This window comes from Panthera pardus, unplaced genomic scaffold (assembly GCF_024362965.1).
Source record: "Panthera pardus isolate Hobbes unplaced genomic scaffold, ASM2436296v1 HiC_scaffold_2, whole genome shotgun sequence".
In the NCBI taxonomy this organism is placed as follows: Eukaryota; Metazoa; Chordata; class Mammalia; order Carnivora; family Felidae; genus Panthera; species Panthera pardus.
Window position 1 is genome coordinate 124078233 of NW_026526765.1, and position 18196 is coordinate 124096428.

The 18196-nt window shown below is 41.8% G+C and overlaps 1 protein-coding gene across 2 annotated transcripts in view; it reads right to left on the minus strand.

The window, feature by feature from the left end:
• Positions 1 to 447: 447 nt before the first annotated feature.
• The window catches only part of KDM3B (lysine demethylase 3B), a 69508-nt gene continuing 51759 nt past the window's right edge, over positions 448 to 18196 (minus strand). For both annotated transcript variants that reach the window (XM_053907459.1, XM_053907460.1), the window contains 12 exons: positions 16227 to 16354; positions 14793 to 15072; positions 13675 to 13931; positions 9855 to 10121; positions 8872 to 9043; positions 8393 to 8483; positions 8125 to 8255; positions 7010 to 7129; positions 5899 to 6038; positions 5231 to 5407; positions 4604 to 4738; positions 448 to 1879 (listed from right to left, as the gene is read on the minus strand). In XM_053907459.1, coding sequence (XP_053763434.1) covers positions 1799 to 1879; positions 4604 to 4738; positions 5231 to 5407; positions 5899 to 6038; positions 7010 to 7129; positions 8125 to 8255; positions 8393 to 8483; positions 8872 to 9043; positions 9855 to 10121; positions 13675 to 13931; positions 14793 to 15072; positions 16227 to 16354 — 1979 coding nt within the window. In that variant the 3' untranslated portion in view covers positions 448 to 1798. The remainder of the gene's footprint in view (positions 1880 to 4603; positions 4739 to 5230; positions 5408 to 5898; positions 6039 to 7009; positions 7130 to 8124; positions 8256 to 8392; positions 8484 to 8871; positions 9044 to 9854; positions 10122 to 13674; positions 13932 to 14792; positions 15073 to 16226; positions 16355 to 18196) is intronic.

Sequence of the window (18196 nt, forward strand, 5' to 3'; positions counted from 1 at the left end):
ATAAACAAAAAATCCATTTGGGTCTTTTCCCACCAACTGAGGTGGACCTAGGGCCACATGTTTCATATGTGGGCAGCTGGGCCTCCTGCTTTGAGGAACCTCATCACTGATCACCCAAAACCTTGCTCAGGCTGTCCCCCACTGCGCTTACCCCCAGCTGCTCTAGGAAGGTTAAAGACCTCATCTTTCCCACTCCATTCACATAGCATCAACAATGGAAAACCCATCTTTTCTGCCACTCTTTTCCCTTCACCCCCCAAATCCACAAACCACAATGACCTGGCACTTTCCTCTCTCAAATGGGCACAAATTCAGGAAGTAAAGGGTAATCGGATGCAGCAATGTAATGAAGGTCAGAAAATGAACCATTCGCCACCTCCAACCCCGCCCTCAACCTGCCTTTGCTTTTTAGAATGGCCGGCACAGAAGAATTTAGTCCACTCCAAACAGATTTGTTAGATTTTTAATAAGAACATGGAAATCCCAATCAGCCCTTCAACAAAATTAAAATACAGAAAGTGAAATTAAAAGTATTCTACAGTAAATGACTTTTATTTAAAAAAAAAAAAGGTAATTGTGAACATATAAACAAGCCTGCAGGGCACTACAGTACAGCTGGAAAGAAGATAGATACATTTTCCAATGTATCTATGGGCTAATGAATTCCATCGTTTTCAAATAAATTCTTAATAAAACTCCACAGAGTTGGAAAGTTTTGCTGAAAACATTTTTGGACAAAAAACCCAAAAAACCAAACAGACTCATGTAGGAAATCAAACTTTCCTTTGCATTCGGAAATTTAAGAGGAGTCCCAAGGGAACGCTGGTAATATGTGAAAATGGTTCCTGCGACACCAGTGTGCGTATCGGTAAAACACACCACAGCTCAGACATGACAAAGTTCTTTCTCAGATGGCTGTTCCCTCAAGATAGGACTGAGATGGGAAGGGAAGAAACTAAAAGAATCCTAAAAAGCCAATTCTTTTCAATTCTGCTTTGGCTGATTTTGTGCTATAATGGGCAGGTGATTTCTAAAAATCATAATTCTTCAAAGATTTTTATCGAAAGGAAGACTAAATGTAATGTGCCTTTCCTCATAATCCAGGAAAACAACTGTGGTATTTCAAAAATTCTAAAAATATCTACTTTCATGAAATAGTAACTATTTCACTACAAACCTATTTTTCACTAAATACACACGTTTCCTAATCCTGGAGCCTCCTGGGAAAAGCAGTGGGTTCTCCCTGGGTCCTGCAAGACTCCAGTGTTCACGAGAGAGATTGTGGGGAATGGCTTCACCCCGTCTCCTGGGATGGTCTGTGTCAGAGGTCACGTGCAGAGACACTGTCAGGCTTCCACCAGGTGTGTTTAAGCAATTAGCCCCTACTTGTACCAGTTATGTGATTCCCCCTACCTCCAAACACATTCCCACTTAACTAGGCACGAGAGAACAAAGAAAAGAAAGGTGTGCCCACATTCCCGGTTTCCATGAATCTCAAGTCACGAGAATGTGCAGGAAAGCCCAGCAATGTTCAGGCAATTCAGAGTCCCAAAGACCACAGGATGGGTATGTGGCACCCTTGGCTTGGAGTCTGAAACTGTGTGTGTGAACAGTGTGACTTTCCTGGGTCAACCTTCAGTGTTGAGGCAGCGTAGAAAAGAGTGGCTGGAGAGTTTGTAATACTGACCACACAGGCTCCCAGTGAAGGGCCTCTGCTCCAGCAGAGAACCCTGCCGTTCCCTGTATGTGTTGTGAGTGAAAGACCTGCTTCACAGGGGAGTTAACAATTTCTCCATGCCTAAGATCTTGCCAGTTTGGATTCATGAGCCTTGAGGGTGCCGACAGCATCTTTCACTGCGTGATAAATGATGTTCTTCACCTGGAGAGAGCAATCGGCACAGTCAGTTCATGGTGGCCTCATATTATATTCTCAAATGAAGATATATATTTTAAACAACCTATAAAGCCTACTAGTGAGTGAGGAAATCCTTCAACGAGGACTGCATACTTCCCAAATCAATCCCATAGATGATTTACAAATCACAGAGGATAGAAGGTCTATATTCAAAAAAGAATGATGAAATCATTTGAAAGGCTATATAATCACCATCATCTATGTACTTAGTACATGCTGGGCACACTATTGCTAAGTTTTTTGTTTTTGTTGCTTAATTTTTTAAAATGTTTGTTTATTTTTCAGAGAGAGACAGAGTGTGAGTGGGAGAGGAGCAGAGATAGGGACACACAGAATCCGAAGCAGGCTCCAGGCTCTGAGTTGTCAGCACAGAGCCTGACGTGGGGCTTGAACTCATGGACCACATGATCATGACCTGAGCTGAAGTCCGACGCTTAACTGACTGAGTCACCCAGGTGCCCTATTGCTAAGCTTTTTATGTGGACTTTCACTTAATCCTTACCACAGTCTTATTAGGTCTATTCTTTAAAAAAAAAATTTTTTTTAATGTTTTATTTATTTTTAAGACAGAGAGAGACAGAGCATGAGTGGGGATGGGGCAGAGAGAGAGGGAGACATAGAATGTGAAGCAGGCTCCAGGCTCCGAGCTGTCAGCACAGAGCCCGACGTAGGGCTCGAGCTCATGAACCATGAGATCATGACCCGAGCCAAAGTTGGACGCTCAACCAACTGAGCCACCCAGGTGCCCCTGAGGTCTGTTCTGTTATTATCATCCCCATTTTTACAGATGAGAAACTGAGAAAAAATATTTTCTATTTTGTCTAAGAAGAACACATATTACACGTGAAGCAGGAAGGAATAGTTAGAGTTACTAAAATTAAGTGAACAGGCTAAAGACAGTTTTAAACCAAGATAGTGATTATTTCTGGGGAGGGAAATAAAGAGACAGAATGGGGAAGGGTATATGGAAGCTTCAATAATGTAGTTGTTCTATATGTGTATGTTGTATAATAAGTATGTATAGGATGCTTTATTTCTTAAGGTGAAGGATGGGCACATAAGCTCCCTTTTGCTATTTTTTATTTAAAAACTTTTGTATTGGGGCACCTAGGTGGTTCAATCAGTTAGGCTTCCGACTTCGGCTCAGGTCATGATCTCACGGTTTGTGGGTTCAGGCCCTGCCTCGGGGTCTGTGCTGACAGCTCAGAGGCTGGAGCCTTCTTTAAGATTCTGTGTTAACCTCTCTCTCTGACTCTCAAAAAATGAATAAACGTTAAAAAAAAATAATTTTTGTATTAATTAAACAAATATTTTTTTTATTTAATTTTTTTAATGTTTACTTATTATTGAGAGACAGAGTGTGAGCAGGGGAGGGACAGGGAGAGAGAGGGAGACACAGAATCTGAAGCAGGCTCCAGGCTCCGAGCTGTCAGCACAGAGCCCGAATGGGGCTCAAACTCACAAACCGTGAGAATATGGCCTGAGCCCAAGTCGGATGCCTAACCGACTGAGCCACCCAGGCACCCCTAATTCAACAAATATTTTTACTGAGTACCTAGTATGTATCAGATATCATGCTAGGGAAAAGCAGTGAATAAAGGAGTAAAATTCCTGCCTTCATGGAGCTTAAATAGCTTATATTCTAGCAGGGATACAAACAAACAGAAAAAATACATAGTATGTTAGACAATAAAAAATACTACAGACAAAAATAGAGCAGTGACAGAGGATTGAGAGTGTTGGAGGTGACATATTATAAGTAGAGACCTAATGGAGCTGAGATCTGAAAATACATATGTCTGCATATTTGCATTATATCTATAATATCAATGTTATCTATCAATGTGATTGTACTTTGTAATAAGAACTTTAAGGTTGAAACGTTCAAAAAAATTTTTTAAGTTTATTTATTTTTGAGAGAGAGAGAGTGAGTGTAAGCAGGAGGGGCAGAGAGAGAGGGAGACCGAATCCAAAGTAGGCTCTGCGCTGTCAGCATAGAGCTGGAGGCAGGGCTCGGAACACAAACCCACAGATCAAGACCTGAGTCAAAATCAAGAGTTAGATGCTTAACCGACTGAGCCACCCAGGCAGCCTGAAATGTTCTTAATTTTTAAAAAGGAACAGCAAAAATGAGGAGACTCAGGGTTGAAGATGTCTGAATCTACCTGCGGGAGGCTGGGAGACTATATTCAGATTGCTGAAGTCCTGCCTGGGAAATCTTGCTTCCTTCTTCTTCTTCTTTTTTTTAATGCTACTAAAGCACCCAACAATTCTTAGGGATATGGATTGCAGTACCTAGCAGGGCATTAAGGAATGGAGCCTGCACAGAAACATGCTGTGAGAAGCAGCTCTGGGGAAATGCCCTTCTTGGAAACATGCTTGGAACACTCTGCCACAGTGCTTTCGCCATCTAACTGGGAAAAGTCAGTCTAGTCAGTTATTAACACTGAAATACTTTATCTCCCAGGGGCAGAGAAATAAAAGATGATAGCAGAAATGACTAGGTTAATAGATGTGTATCCTCTAAAAGCAAATCGGAAGAGGACTCATTAAATACTCTGTGGAAGAGGATCATCTCTCCAGTAATACCTCCCATAGAATACCCTCAGAAAGCAGAATGCTCATCCTATGTATGTAGGCAAGCAGGAGATAAGGAGAGAGAGTGGGGGTGAAGGAGGAGTTATTTACCTGCAGTTTATCCTCATGGTTTGTATGAGTGTTAGAGAGATGCCTGAATTCCTGCGTCAGGCGGAAACAGTGCTTTACATGTTCTGGAGATACAAAGTCTTCTGCTACTTTTATGCAACTGTATAGATTGTGCACCTGGGAGAGGAAAAGTTCAGAGGGAAAAGAGCCCTGAGATGTTCAGCAATATATGGAAAATATCCATGATATAGTTTTAAAAAGAAGACAAAACTCCCCAAACTTGAGAAATGCTTATGATATTCCATTGTCATAAAAACAAAAGCAGAAAAATTCCAAGTATATATTTATAAATGAAAATGTTAGTATTCTCACAGAAGAGGATCTGGAAAAATATACACCAAACTGTTAACCACAAGCTACTTCTGGAGAAAGCCGGGTGAGGGGATGGAAAAGGGGCATGGCACAGGTAGCCGAGTTGGGACTTTCACTTTCTCCCTTATTTAAAAATTTTCAAACGTGCACTGAGAATTACACTGAAGAAACTTAAAGAGCAAAAAAGAAGTTGCAGTTTAAGAACAGTCAGCCTAATGCAGCCATTTATATGTATCTATTGCCAGATTAGTAGGAAACTCAGAAATAAGGAAGCCGATGGAATCCAGTGGAACCCACCTGGTGTGGGGCTCCAGCAGGTATGAAGACAGCATCTCCCAGGAACTGAACGATGGCCCAGCCTTGCACACCATACTCCTCATAGAGTCGCTTACGGAGGGTCTGGTCCAGGTACCAACTTTGGTCATGGATTGGGTCATGATCAGGGGGATTCTCTTGGCCTTGCTCTTCTCCAACCTGAAGCCATAACCAAACCCAAAGATGGAAAAATCAATGCGTAAAAATTATAGCATAAACCCAACTTCCTGCAGCAATGTCCCTAGTGGGGCCAAAGTCTTCTGCTTTATTCTATTCAACACCCTCCAGGTGTGGATTCAGGCCTTCAGGGCATTTGGACAAAAAGTACCTGTCTTTAATTTTTTTTTTTTTTTTAACATTTATTTATTTTTGAGAGACAGAGAGAGACAGAGAATGAGCAGGGGAGGCAGAGAGAGAGGGAGACACAGAATCCGAAGCAGGCTCCAGGCTCCAAGCTGTCAGCACAGAGCCAGACACGGGACTCGAACTCACAAACCGTGAGCCAAAGTCAGACACTTAACTGAGCCTCCCAGCCGTCCCAAAAGTACAGGTCTTAAAAGCCAAGAAACCCCACACGAGAAACCTAAACAGGTGGTCTCATCACCCCCAGACCCTTCATCCGTGAGTGGATAGCCTACTTGGGGGCATACCTTTCGTAGCAATTCCCGGATCTTTTCTGCATCCTTGGCTGCATAGATGTGCCACAAAGCACCAGGCTTCTCCTTTCCATCATGAATCCTCTGCTTTGTCACCTCATCAGCATCTCCCTCATCAATTGTCTTGAGTACCTCTGAAAAGAGCAAAATTACTTTTCCAGTCATTTCACTTCTTCTGAGTAAAGCAAAATGTTCAATTCAAACAAGCTTAGTCTCTACTATTCTCCATCTCTCTGAAGCAATGTAAGGTAGAATCAAAGAATCAAAACTCATATTTGCCTAAGCTTTCTACACACAGTAAGAGCAACCCTAAATCTTCCTTAATAGAGACTCTGCATTTTTTTGGAGGGAGAGTAGTCTTTTAAAACATATTTCTTGCTCAAACTGTTTAGCCACATCTTATGTTCAACATGCAGGTTATTTCCTGCTGTAAGTAGACAGACTCCATGTACTTTTTCAAGACCTCTTTATAAACTCTAGGGTTCTACGGATATAAGGCCATGAAACATAAAGCTTCTCTGGCAAGTTAAGAGGGTAGACTTCTAATGCTTGTCTATTATGATCCTCTAAAGGACAACTAACGGAAGGATCTGCAGGTGTATCGCATTAAAAGCAAATGTGTGGCAGCAAATATCCAAAATAATGACACCAATAATCCCTGAACTGTGAGATTTTGAATTACGTATTTCTTTAACATTTTGTACATTTTCTAAAATGTCCATAATTAACACATATTAATTTTATACTGAGATGGCAGGGAGTAAAAATGCAGCAAAATATCACTTTGATGCTTTCGTTCTGCGCAAATAAGCTGGCTTTATCATCTGATAAACTGATCTGGCTGATGGCAAGTGAGCCAGACTACCCTTCCTTCTTTGCTCCTATTTCTGATGCTCTATACTCAGTGGAAAAGGGAGCATTCCCAGAAAGAGAATGACTGTGGTCAGAGATACACAAGTACCACTCTTCTTTCCTAAAACCTCCTTTCACTTAGCAACATCTACTGGGCACCTACTATGCATAGGCCCTGAGGAGAAAGACACCCGATTCTACTCCTGACGTTGAGCCTCACCATCCTGAAGTAGTGGGTATATAGAAATAGTACCTTCATCATGAGCACCCTCCCCGATGGGGATCCCAACATACACCATCACATTGACTGCATCAGATACATCTAAATGAAGGTTTGTTGTGCCAACTCTTCTATCTTCTGCGGTTATTAAGCCTGAGGGAAAAGGAGGATATGCAGGGTGAAAGGGCAATATTGTGAAAAATCCATACCAACTCTACAAGTGAGAACATACTCTAAGATGTTCTTAAATGGGTAACAGGGAGAGTGAAGTATATCTGTTTATTAAAAAAAATCACTCTCATCTCTTTTCTAGTGTTTTAAGATTGATTTCTAGTTCGGTTGACACTATAGTTTTGGCCATTCACTGAACCAATTCCACTCCCTACAACACTCTATTTTTTTTTTTTTTTTTTTTAATGTTTCTTTCTGAGATAGAATGAGCAGGAGAGGGGCAGAACAGAGGATTTGAAGCAGGCTCTGCAGTGAAAGCAGCGAGCCTAATGCAGGGCTTGAACTCATGAACTGTGAGATCATGATGTGAGCTGAAGTTGGATGCTAAACTGACTGAGTCACCCAGGCACCCCAACAATCTTTCCTTTAAAAGAAAAACAGATATGTGCATTACTGACATACAAATGAGAATTGGCTTTCACAGTGATTTACGGCCTTATTGTGACTTCACAAAGAGCTTGCTGGGTGGTATGGAACTCTGTCTTCTTCACTGTTATTTTATCAAGGCTCTTAAAAACTAAGAATCATGTCTTCTTGCACAGAATGTTTGAGAGGAAACTTTCTAATTATTGTAGATATACAAAGTATAGATGTGATACAAATCAGTATGACAAAAGCCATAGCATTTAAATCCACCCTGGGGCCTGTGCCTGGCTCAGTTGGTAGAGCATGTGACTCTTGATCTCAGGGTTGTAAGTTCAAGCCCCATAATGGGTATAAAGATTACTTAAAAATAAAAAAAATCTTAACAAACAAACAAACCTGAAACCATTATGGCTACTGTTAAATTCTTTAGCACCTGTCACTTTGTGCTCTATTAGCTCTACACAGGACCCTGACTAAATATCTCCCTCTATAGGTGAAATGGGGAACAGTAGTATCCCAAAAGGGCAATTACGGCTTTGGCTTCTTCATACCGTAGGCATTGTACATCTTGGGGCCCAGATCGGGTCTTACAAAGTAGCTGGGTAGCCTAGAAGCCAGATTGAGCCTGCCATCTCGTTTGGTGTACTCTGGCAGAGGAAGATTCTCCATCAGATCTTCAAACCTACAGAAGATCAGGAAAGATGACTTAGCTTGTTAAGAGGGAAAAAAGCAAAGAGGCAAAGTCCACTTTTCTATCATTACTTTGTGATGCTTCAGCAAGGCACAGGGTCTCAAGATGACCTACTGTAGTTCACTAACCTTGTGGGCATCATGTCTCGAAAATCTTCCCCAGGAGGCCAGTCCTTGAGTTTAAGCACCATAGGCTGCCCATCTTCTGATCTTAATCGCTCTGAAAGACAGACAGCACTCCCACAATCTGCTTGTTTGGCTGCTGCCTGGTTTTCCAAAGACTGCAAGTTTTAGGAGACTAACTTATTTTCACACTTATAACCCGTCCTAATGGACTAGGTGAGCTTTGTTTTCCTCGCCCACTGCTTTATTTAACACATGCTATATTTTTCCATCTCACAAGAATTCCAGCCTCAAGAGTGAAAGTGCTCCACACAACCCATGGGAGAAGGTGCTTAAGCCCAGGTGTGCTCTGGGAGCCAATGATTGCCAGGAGAGCTAGCTTGGTTGGCACCAAGACAGACTGTCCCCCCGCCAAGGGGGTATGATTTGTGTCCAAGGGCAGAGCTGGACTTCCTTTCCAGTCTGCCTTCATCAAAACTACTTACTGCATATGATCTCAAAGCCATCCCAGAAATCCCGAACTTTCACATCGGAAATTATAGCACAGTTCCTGCAGTTCACTAAGTCCACATCTTGGTCTCCAAATTCCTGGCTAAAGGCTTCTGGCTTCCAGAGTTCAGACTTGAGCTTTTTATGTACCCCTGAAACCAACACTGGCTGCGGAAACAAAATATGCCAATCAGAACGATTTAGGAAATACTTTTTAGCTCAGAGCTCAAGGACAGGATAGGTTTCCTGAGGACAACCTCTTCTTCATGATGATTTACTGTTCTGTCCCAGCTTCAGAATCTATAGGTTTCAACATGTCAGGTGCAGGAAATGGAAACCACTTCTCCATTATAATTTTTGAGTTTCATGCTGGGAGGCATGCTACAGAAATTACTTCTGTTGCTCTGGTATCTACCACTATTTTGAGGTGAGAGGACAAAAAGCTGACTAATGCAACTTTGAGAATACTTCCTCACAGTGAGAATGAAGAACTATCCAGACAATTCCATAACCTCCCCGTTTTTCAAGCACCTGCTAAAGTATAAAAATTAGGAAGTGTTATCACACTATCATCCAAATTTGTGCAGCCTTGGAACATTTACCTAGAAAAGTACTACCCATTTCTTTTTTTTTTTTTGTACTACCCATTTCTACCCACCTTCACCTTACCCCTATCACACTTAAGGATTTTCCTCTAAAAGTGTCATTAATGCCAGATCACCACTTCCCAGAAATTTCAACTACCCTTTTCAGACCACAGACCTATAAAGCTTAGAAATAGAAGGAACCACAATATATTTTTAGGAATCTTCTGATTTTTTAAAATCCAAGTAAAATCGAAGTAGCAAGGAAGTTTTTGGTGAACTTACTATGTCTCAATCTCCCTGTCAAAAAATCTCCCAGACAGAATTGAAACTATTGTTGTAGTTGTGGTGGGCAAGCAGCCAGCTGGTCCTGGTAGCTACTTATCCTTACTTACCTGGCCTTGCTTCCAACATTCCCGGAAGATCTTCCAATTGTTTTTGTTGCTGGGGTCATGAAGACACAGAAGTCGGCCATCACAGAGCCAGGAGTGAGATGTATGGGGGTCCAGCACATTCAACCCCATCACCATCTCCTTCACTTCCTTTTGGGTATCAGTCAAGTTACAGGCCCGCTTTGCAGCATCTGAGGTTTTCTTATTTTCTACCACTGAGGCAATGATGTGGTCAAGGAAGTTGGGTAGGCTGGCCTTGTTCTTCACTCCCTGCCAGATACAATTCTATCAGGTAAGTATGAATGAGGCACCATGAGAAGAGCATTCAAAAAACTGTCTCACAACTGTACTCACAAGAAGGAGTTCTGACTTACCTGATTAAGTTTCACAAACGTTTCTGAGATACTTTTTTTTTTTTTTTCTGAGATACTTTTTGTAATTGAATGGGGGTTTATGAAGTCAGTATCTTAAATTTCCATCTTTTATACTGTGCTTTACATTTATGCAAGAAAAGTATGCAAAGATCCCATCTGCCTCAAGAGCCTAGAGACCTAAGAAATGTCTTTACCATCCAGCCTTGTATTAAGGATTTGCGTGTGGACCACAAGGATCACAAAATGCTTTAACTGAGTGAAAAAGATTATTTACTTTGAGGCTTATAAATTTTTTTCTGGCTAGCATACCCAAGGATACTTCAACTAAGTAATAAAGTGACTTATCAAGGCAGTGTTTTTTATTTTAATTAAAAAAAAATTTTTTTTAACGTTTATTTATTTTTGAGACAGAGAGAGACACAGCATGAACGGGGGAGGGGCAGAGAGAGGGAGACACAGAATCGGAAGCAGGCTCCAGGCTCTGAGCCATCAGCCCAGAGCCCGACGCGAGGCTCGAACTCGCGGACCGCGAGATCGTGACCTGAGCTGAAGTCGGACGCTTAACAGACTGAGCCACCCAGGCGCCCCAAGGCAGTGTTTTTTATTTCTTTTAATGTTTATTTTTATTTTTGAGAGAGAGAGGGGGTCAGAGTGCAAGCGGGGCAGGGGTAGAGAGAGACGGAGACACAGAATCCAAAGCAGGCTCCAGGCTCTGAGCTGTCAGCACAGAGCCCGACGCGGGGCTTGAACTCACGAATTGTGAGATCATGACCTGGGTCAAAGTTGGACACTTAACAACGGAGCCACCCAGGTGCCAAGGCAGTGGTTTTTTGTTTGTTTGTTTGTTTGTTTTTTAACCAGGGAGTATACCCCAAAAAAGTGGTAAATGAAAGTATTCAAAAGGAACTAAATATTCTGAAAGTAGTCTCCTAATGTTCAATTCTTCCCTTGCTTATCACCCCACTGAGAATCTCTCACACGTTCCAGGTGATGAAATCACCAGGCTCAAAAATCAAAGTGACATACCTAATGTCACAGAACTGAGAGGGCTTTTATAAAAAGCCTGAAGTATTCCTAAGTCTGAAGTATCACTAATTATTATCTGTACAAAGTATATGTAATCATAGAACTTCCTGGGAAAATCAAAAAAGAAAAAGGAGAACTGAAGGTCAGAGCAAGTACATATAAAAGAGAGCCAAAAGTAATTTTTTCAAGTCACTAATGCAAAAGAAACAAATAACCCACATCGTACATGGCTCAACCATCCACAGCTCACTGAATTTTAGCCACTAATTATAAAATAGAATGAGAAATATATTTATGTACTTGCTTGAAATGATCTCTAAGACAATACACAGTGAAAACAGAAAAGCAAGGTGTAGAGCATCTGAGTAAAAAAAGGAGGAAAAAAACCATACAATGACTGACCTGCAGAAAAGAAAACAGGTGGCTGGGAGATGATGATGGGAAGGAGACTTTTCACTACATCATTTAAATTTTTATCTTGTGAATTCATTCATTCAGTAAATGCTTACCGAATACCTACTATGTATCAAACACTGTGGCACTAGTGATACAGCAGTGAATAAAACAGTCAAAAATCTTTTAAGAAAAGGGAAGACAGACAACAAATCAATCATGGTAATGAATGCTATGGAAAAAATAGTAAGTGCAGAGAAAACAGATATGGAGGATGGAGCTGTGATGGATTTTACAAAGGGTGGTTTAAGAAGGCTTACAGGACGTGACATTTCAGAAGGGAGGAGATGAAATTAATGATGAAGCAAGCATATGGTTACATGGCAAAGAGAGTTCCAAGTGGAAGAAAAGGGTAAGCGCAAAGGCTCTGAAGAGGGATTCTTGCCTGGTCACGGTAAGAAGGTGGGTGTGGTCAGAGCAGAGTGAACAAGGAAAGTGGTGGGTGAAGTCAGAGAAGTGCAAGGAAGAAGTCTTGCACAGATAAAGCTACAGCATTATTGTCCACTGAAAGGATTCTGTTTATATTATCAGAGAAATAGGAAGCCCTTGAAGGATTTTCAGCAGAGCTAACAAAAATCATGTCAATGAAACCACTCATATTTAAAAAGAACCACTCAAGCTGCTGTGTTGACAATAGACTATAGAGTGGAAAAGGGAAGAAATAAAGGAGACCTGTAAGAAGTTTACTGCAAACATGCAGGCAAGAGAGGATGTTGGCTCAGACCAGAGAGGAAGTGGTGGAGCTAATGAGAAATGGGTGGACTCTGAATACATGTTATTTTTTATTTGAGAGAGACAGAGAGAGAGAGCGAGAGGGGCAAAAGGAAAGAGAGAAAATCTTAAGCAGGTTCCATGCTCAGCACAGAGCCTGATACAGGGCTCGATTCCATGACCCTGGGATCACGACCTGAGCTGATATTGAGAGCTGGACACTCAAATGGCTGAGCCACTGAGGTGCCCCTGCATACATTTTAAAGATCAGACTAAAAGGATGTGCTGGCAGATTAGATAGGAAATGTGAGAGAGGGGAGTCCCAAATGACTCCAAGATTTTTGGCCAAGCAACTGGAAGAATGCAGATGCTCATGACCAAGAGAGGAAACTACAGGAGAAGGAGGCTTATACGCAGAAGATCAGGCATATGGTCTTAGATGTGTTAGGTTTAGGTGTCTATTACAGATACCCAAGAAAAGGCAGTATGAATGTACTGTCTAGGTTAAAAAAAATAATAATGCCTGTTATTGTCAAGAAAATAGTGATTCCTGCTGACTGAAAATTTCAATGTCTCAATTTCTATTGACTTCTTTTAAAAAAAAAAATTTTTTTTTAACGTTTATTTATTTTTGAGACAGAGAGAGACAGAGCATGAACAGGGGAGGGGCAGAGAGAGAGGGAGACACAGAATCTGAAACAGGCTCCAGGCTCTGAGCTGTCAGCAGAGCCCGATGTGGGGCTCGAAATCACGGACCGTGAGATCATGACCTGAGCCGAAGTCGGACGCTTAACCGACCAAGCCACTCAGGTGCCCCTATTGACTTCTTAACATGGCACAAAAGGTTCACTATTTATTTATTAAACAATTTTCTTTAACGTTTATTTATTTTTGAGACAGAGAGAGACACAGCATGAACGGGGGAGGGGCAGAGAGAGGGGGAGACAGAGAATCAGAAGCAGGCTCCAGGCTCTGAGCCACCAGCCCAGAGCCCGACGCGGGGCTCGAACTCACGGACCGTGAGATCGTGACCTGAGCTGAAGTTGGACACTTAACCGACTGAGCCACCCAGGCGCCCCAAGGTTCACTATTCAAACGGATCTCAAACATTTCCCAAACGCGATGTAAGTAACTTGTCAGTTGGACAGACAACACAGATAACACAAGTTACCCATATATACTCTAATCCAGTTATCAGATCTCTGATGGCTCTTCCTTGGAAAAGCAGCAAAGGCTAGAGTTGTAGAAAGGACACTTACTGCTGAGGATGTAGAGAAGACCGGGGGGAAGGGTATGCCTGTGTCCAAGGGGGCTTGAGGAAGCTTTCCGGGTCCGGAGTGAAGGAGGTCTCGAAGGCTAGAGCCTTCGGTTTTGTTGTTGGAGGCAGTGGGACCCAGTAACAGACTGTTAAAAAGCTTTGGAGTCAATGGAGAGACCTTTGCAGTGGAGTTGAACGAGTCCAGCCCAAAGGGTGAATGAGACTCTTTACTGAGCACCGACCTCAGGGACCCTGCTTCTGTAAGGACATAACCAGGAATAGCATTAGGCATGACAAGTAATACCCAGCAAGCAAATGACTCCTAAAAATGAGCCAAGAGGGGAGGAGGACTTCCCCCTGCCCTGGTCCACAAACTACACACAGTTTGTCCAGGCCAACCTTGACAAGGTTATGACTATAGCAGGATCACAGCCAAGGAGAAGCTCTCCTACTTCTTCCTTCCTTTACCAGATCTGGATTTCAAATTTCCTTTTGTTCCAATCCATCTTTCATCTCCCTCACTTTCTAACATAGTGTTTCTGCAAGGGGGTCTTCAGAATACTTGTACTGGAATCACCTGGAGTGTTTACTAAAAATGGAGATTCCTGTTTGTACTCTAAGAGAATGTCATTTAATAGTTCTGGTGGGGCCCAGGAATCTCTATTTATAATAATTCCCCAGGCAACTCTTGGGCCCATGGAAAATCAACCCTGGCTGCATAACAGAACCAACTGGAAGGTTAATAAAAATCTCCTATCAATTCTGACTAAAGAGGTCTGGGGTACAGCCCAGGCATGTGCCTTTTCTTTTGAAGTTTTATGTTTTATTTCTTAAAAGTAGACTCCACGCCCAATGTGGGGCTTGAACTCATCACCCTGAGATCAAGAATCGGATGCTCTACCAACTGAGCCACTCAGGTACCCAGGCATATGTCTTTTTTAAAAAAGCTCCACTTCTGCAAAAATATTGAAAGCAATTCCCTCATTTTATGTGATTACCCAGAAAAAGCAAGCATCATGTTTCATAAACGTGGATGGTCATGTGTGAGTTTGAAGAATCCGGGAATAAGTCCAGGTTCCACCCAAAGGCAGGGCAGAGGCTTGTGTTCGAGAATCTCACCTTTTGTTTCTTCTTTAGCCTTCTGAGTTGCTAAATCCGCCAACCAGTGCAGGGCAGATGAGGGGGGGGCTGTGTCAGGGCAAGAGGGCCTGATGGTTTTTAGCTCACTATTGCTATTTGAAGTCGAACTATCTGCTTTCAGAGACTCATCAGATCTGATGTCAGTGCTGTCAGCTTTGGGAACATGGTCAGTCTCTGATGTTGTTACTGCTGCAGTTCCTCCTCCGCCTGAGAAAGTGGTTTCATTTCCAGAAGAGGCACTAGGGTTTATGCTAGGGAGCTAAAGCACAGAAGGCCAACATGGTTAGAGTGCTGTTCTTGTGTAGGAAAAAAAAAACAAACACATAGCAAGGGCTACTGACACTAAAAAAGTCTGGGAAAACAACCTGAAACTGTCTCATAAACTATTTCATTCATTGATTAATTTAACACATATTTAAGGAGTCCTACAACATGACAGAAACTATGCTTGGTTCTGTGAAAAGATCAGTGAACATAAAAATAAATAATACAATTTATTTTAAAATATTAAAATATATTTATTTAGCATGCCTGAGGCTCAGTTTCTGCAATGGTAAACCGATGATTAAAATGTGACCTCATAAAGCTGTTCTGAGGATTAAATGAGATGGTATATGCAAAGAGCTTAGTAGAGTGTTTGGCATACATCAATGTTCCATAAATGTTTACTATTCTATTACTGAATTTTCCACATGATTTGCTCTAATATGTCAACTCTACTGAAAATATATCTTGAGATCCCTCAGCCTTAATTCCTGTACCTCCTACAGACCATGAATTAGTAGTGTTCCTGGAAAGCACTCCAAATATAAGCAAGTTAGCTGTGTGTGTGTGTGTGTGTGTGTGTGTGTGTGTGTGTGTGCGCGCGCGCGCGTGCGTGTGTGTTTAAAACGGCCTCTTGTTCAAAACAGTTACCATCAAACCGGAATGACCTCCACCTCTGATAGAGCAATGAGCAAACCACTGCCTCTCTGGAGGCTTGGGATTGTTTTCAGAGTAGAATGATCCCAGCTCAGCAGGCCAATCTTCATATTTCTGTCCTCAGTACCTAACATGACAAGGACAGGGACCATGCACACATATTGGACTGCCTTCCTGTTAACCTTTTCTATACTCTTCACCTATACAAGGACCCTGAGGTATAAATCTTGACAAGATGAAAAGAATCTCATTGTGCTACTTATCAACCCAGCCTGAATTGGTTTTAAAGACAAATAAAGAGAAACTCATACCAGCTGGAGGGAATTAAAATCCCTTGAGTAACTTTTTGGGGGTTCTCTCTAGATAGGCTTCTCCATCCCCTAATTCCTCAGGAATCCTACAGTAGCCTAGGACAACACAGGTGAAAATGGGGCATTTCCTGGTACTAAGAAGAGAAGTTTCTCTCATTCATACCCACACATACCACTTTACCTGTGACATCCCATTGGTGACAGCAGGTCTCAACACAGATTTGTTTTGCCGACTAATACAAGGGCAGTTTGCTTTTATTCCCCACTTGCCCCGGGCAGCATGTACCATGTCTCCAATATTGTAAAGAGCTGGTAGAAAGAGAGCAACAGAAGCCTCAGAATGTTTTATGTGCCAGATATTGTGCTAGCGATCTCATTTACATTATCTTCCTCAATCCTTACCCACATTTCAATGAGGTGGCAGCTATTACCCTCAACATTTTTTTAAAGATATTATTTATTAGGGCACCTATGTGACTCAGTCGGTTAAGCATCTGACTCTTGATTTTGGCTCAGGTTGTAATCTCACAGTTTATGGGATGGAGCCCCGAGTCTGGCTCTGGTGCTGACTGTGGAGCCTGCTTGGGATTCTTTCTCTCTCTCTCTCTCTCTCTCTCTCTGCCCCTCTCCCATTTTCTCTCGAAATAAACAAACTTAAAAAAAAAAAAAAAAAAGGACTATTTTTTTAAGTTCATTTTTTAAGCAGGCTCCACACCCAACATGGGGCTTGAACTCACAAACCTGAGATTAAGAGGTCCATGTGCGGGGCACCAGGGTGGCTCTGTCAATTCAGCGTCAGACTTCAGGTCATGATCTCACCATTTGTGAGTTCGAGCCTGCATTGGGCTCTGTGCTGACAGCTCAGAGCCTGGAGCCTGCTTTAGATTCTATGTCTCCCTCTCTCTCTGTCCCTTCCCTGCTCATGCTCTGTCTCCATCTCTCAAAAATAAACATTAAACATTAAATAAACATTAAATAAATAAACATTTAAATAAACATTAAAAAAATAAAAATAAGGAGTGCCATATGCTATCAACTGAGCTAGACATGTGCCCCTAAGGATTTTAGTTTTTAAATAATTTCTACACCCAATGTGGGACTTGAACGCACAACCCCAAAATCAAGAGTCTCATACTCTACCAAATGAACCAGCCAAGCACCCCATACTCTCAATTTTTGATGATGAAACTGATACTCAGAGAACATCATTTCTCAAATACATATAGTTGGTAAATGGAAGTACTAATACTTTAACCCAAGTATAACTAGCCTAAAGTTCTGTGTACTCTTAACAAGTTACACTCTCTCCCTGTTACAGTAAATATTAAGGTGTCTTGCAGGAGAAACTCTAGGGGGTAGATTCCCTTCTGTTCAAGAGCATGTAAAACATTTTAATTTTTTTTTATTAGTTTTCTTTATTTTTGACAGAAAGAGACAGAGCGTGAGTGGGGGAGGGGCAGAGAGAGAGGGAAACACAGAATCCAAAGCAAGCTCTAGGCTCTGAGCTGTCAGCACAGAGCCTGATGCAGGGCCCGAACTCACGAACCATGAGATCATGACTTGAGCTGAAGTCAGACGCTCAACCCACTGAGCCACCCAGGCTTCTCGACCATGTAAACATTTTAAATTGTACACGTGAGATTTATATACTTTAACTTATATCTAAAAAAAAAAAAAAAAAAAAAAAAAAGGAAAAGTGGGGAAAAAGCAGACCAATGTAAACTTAACGTGAACATTTAACCAATGCTTAGATCAGTAGGGAGCAAGCATCCTACCAGTGCCCTGAAGGAGCCCCTCTGCTTGGAAGCGCTGGGGTATAAAGGATCCAACGAGTGCCCTCTGCCACACTGGAGGAGAATATAGGCAGTAGATTGACCATCTTCAATGTGTGTTATTGTAAGTATGGAAGGTGAAAACACACTTTTTGGAGGAATCATTGAAATAATGATTTCAATAGTGACATAAACATGACCATTCATAGGCTGCCTTCATGGATTCAAAAGGTTTGCTTACCTTCAGCTGGATTTTTACAAGCCTAAAAGCAAAGGTCTTTCTGGAAGCATGTGGGACTTTTTTCTATTCTGGTCCTGCCAACCACAGGAATGTAAAATGTTATGTAGAAAAGTAACCAACTTCTCTAACCTGAAAGGT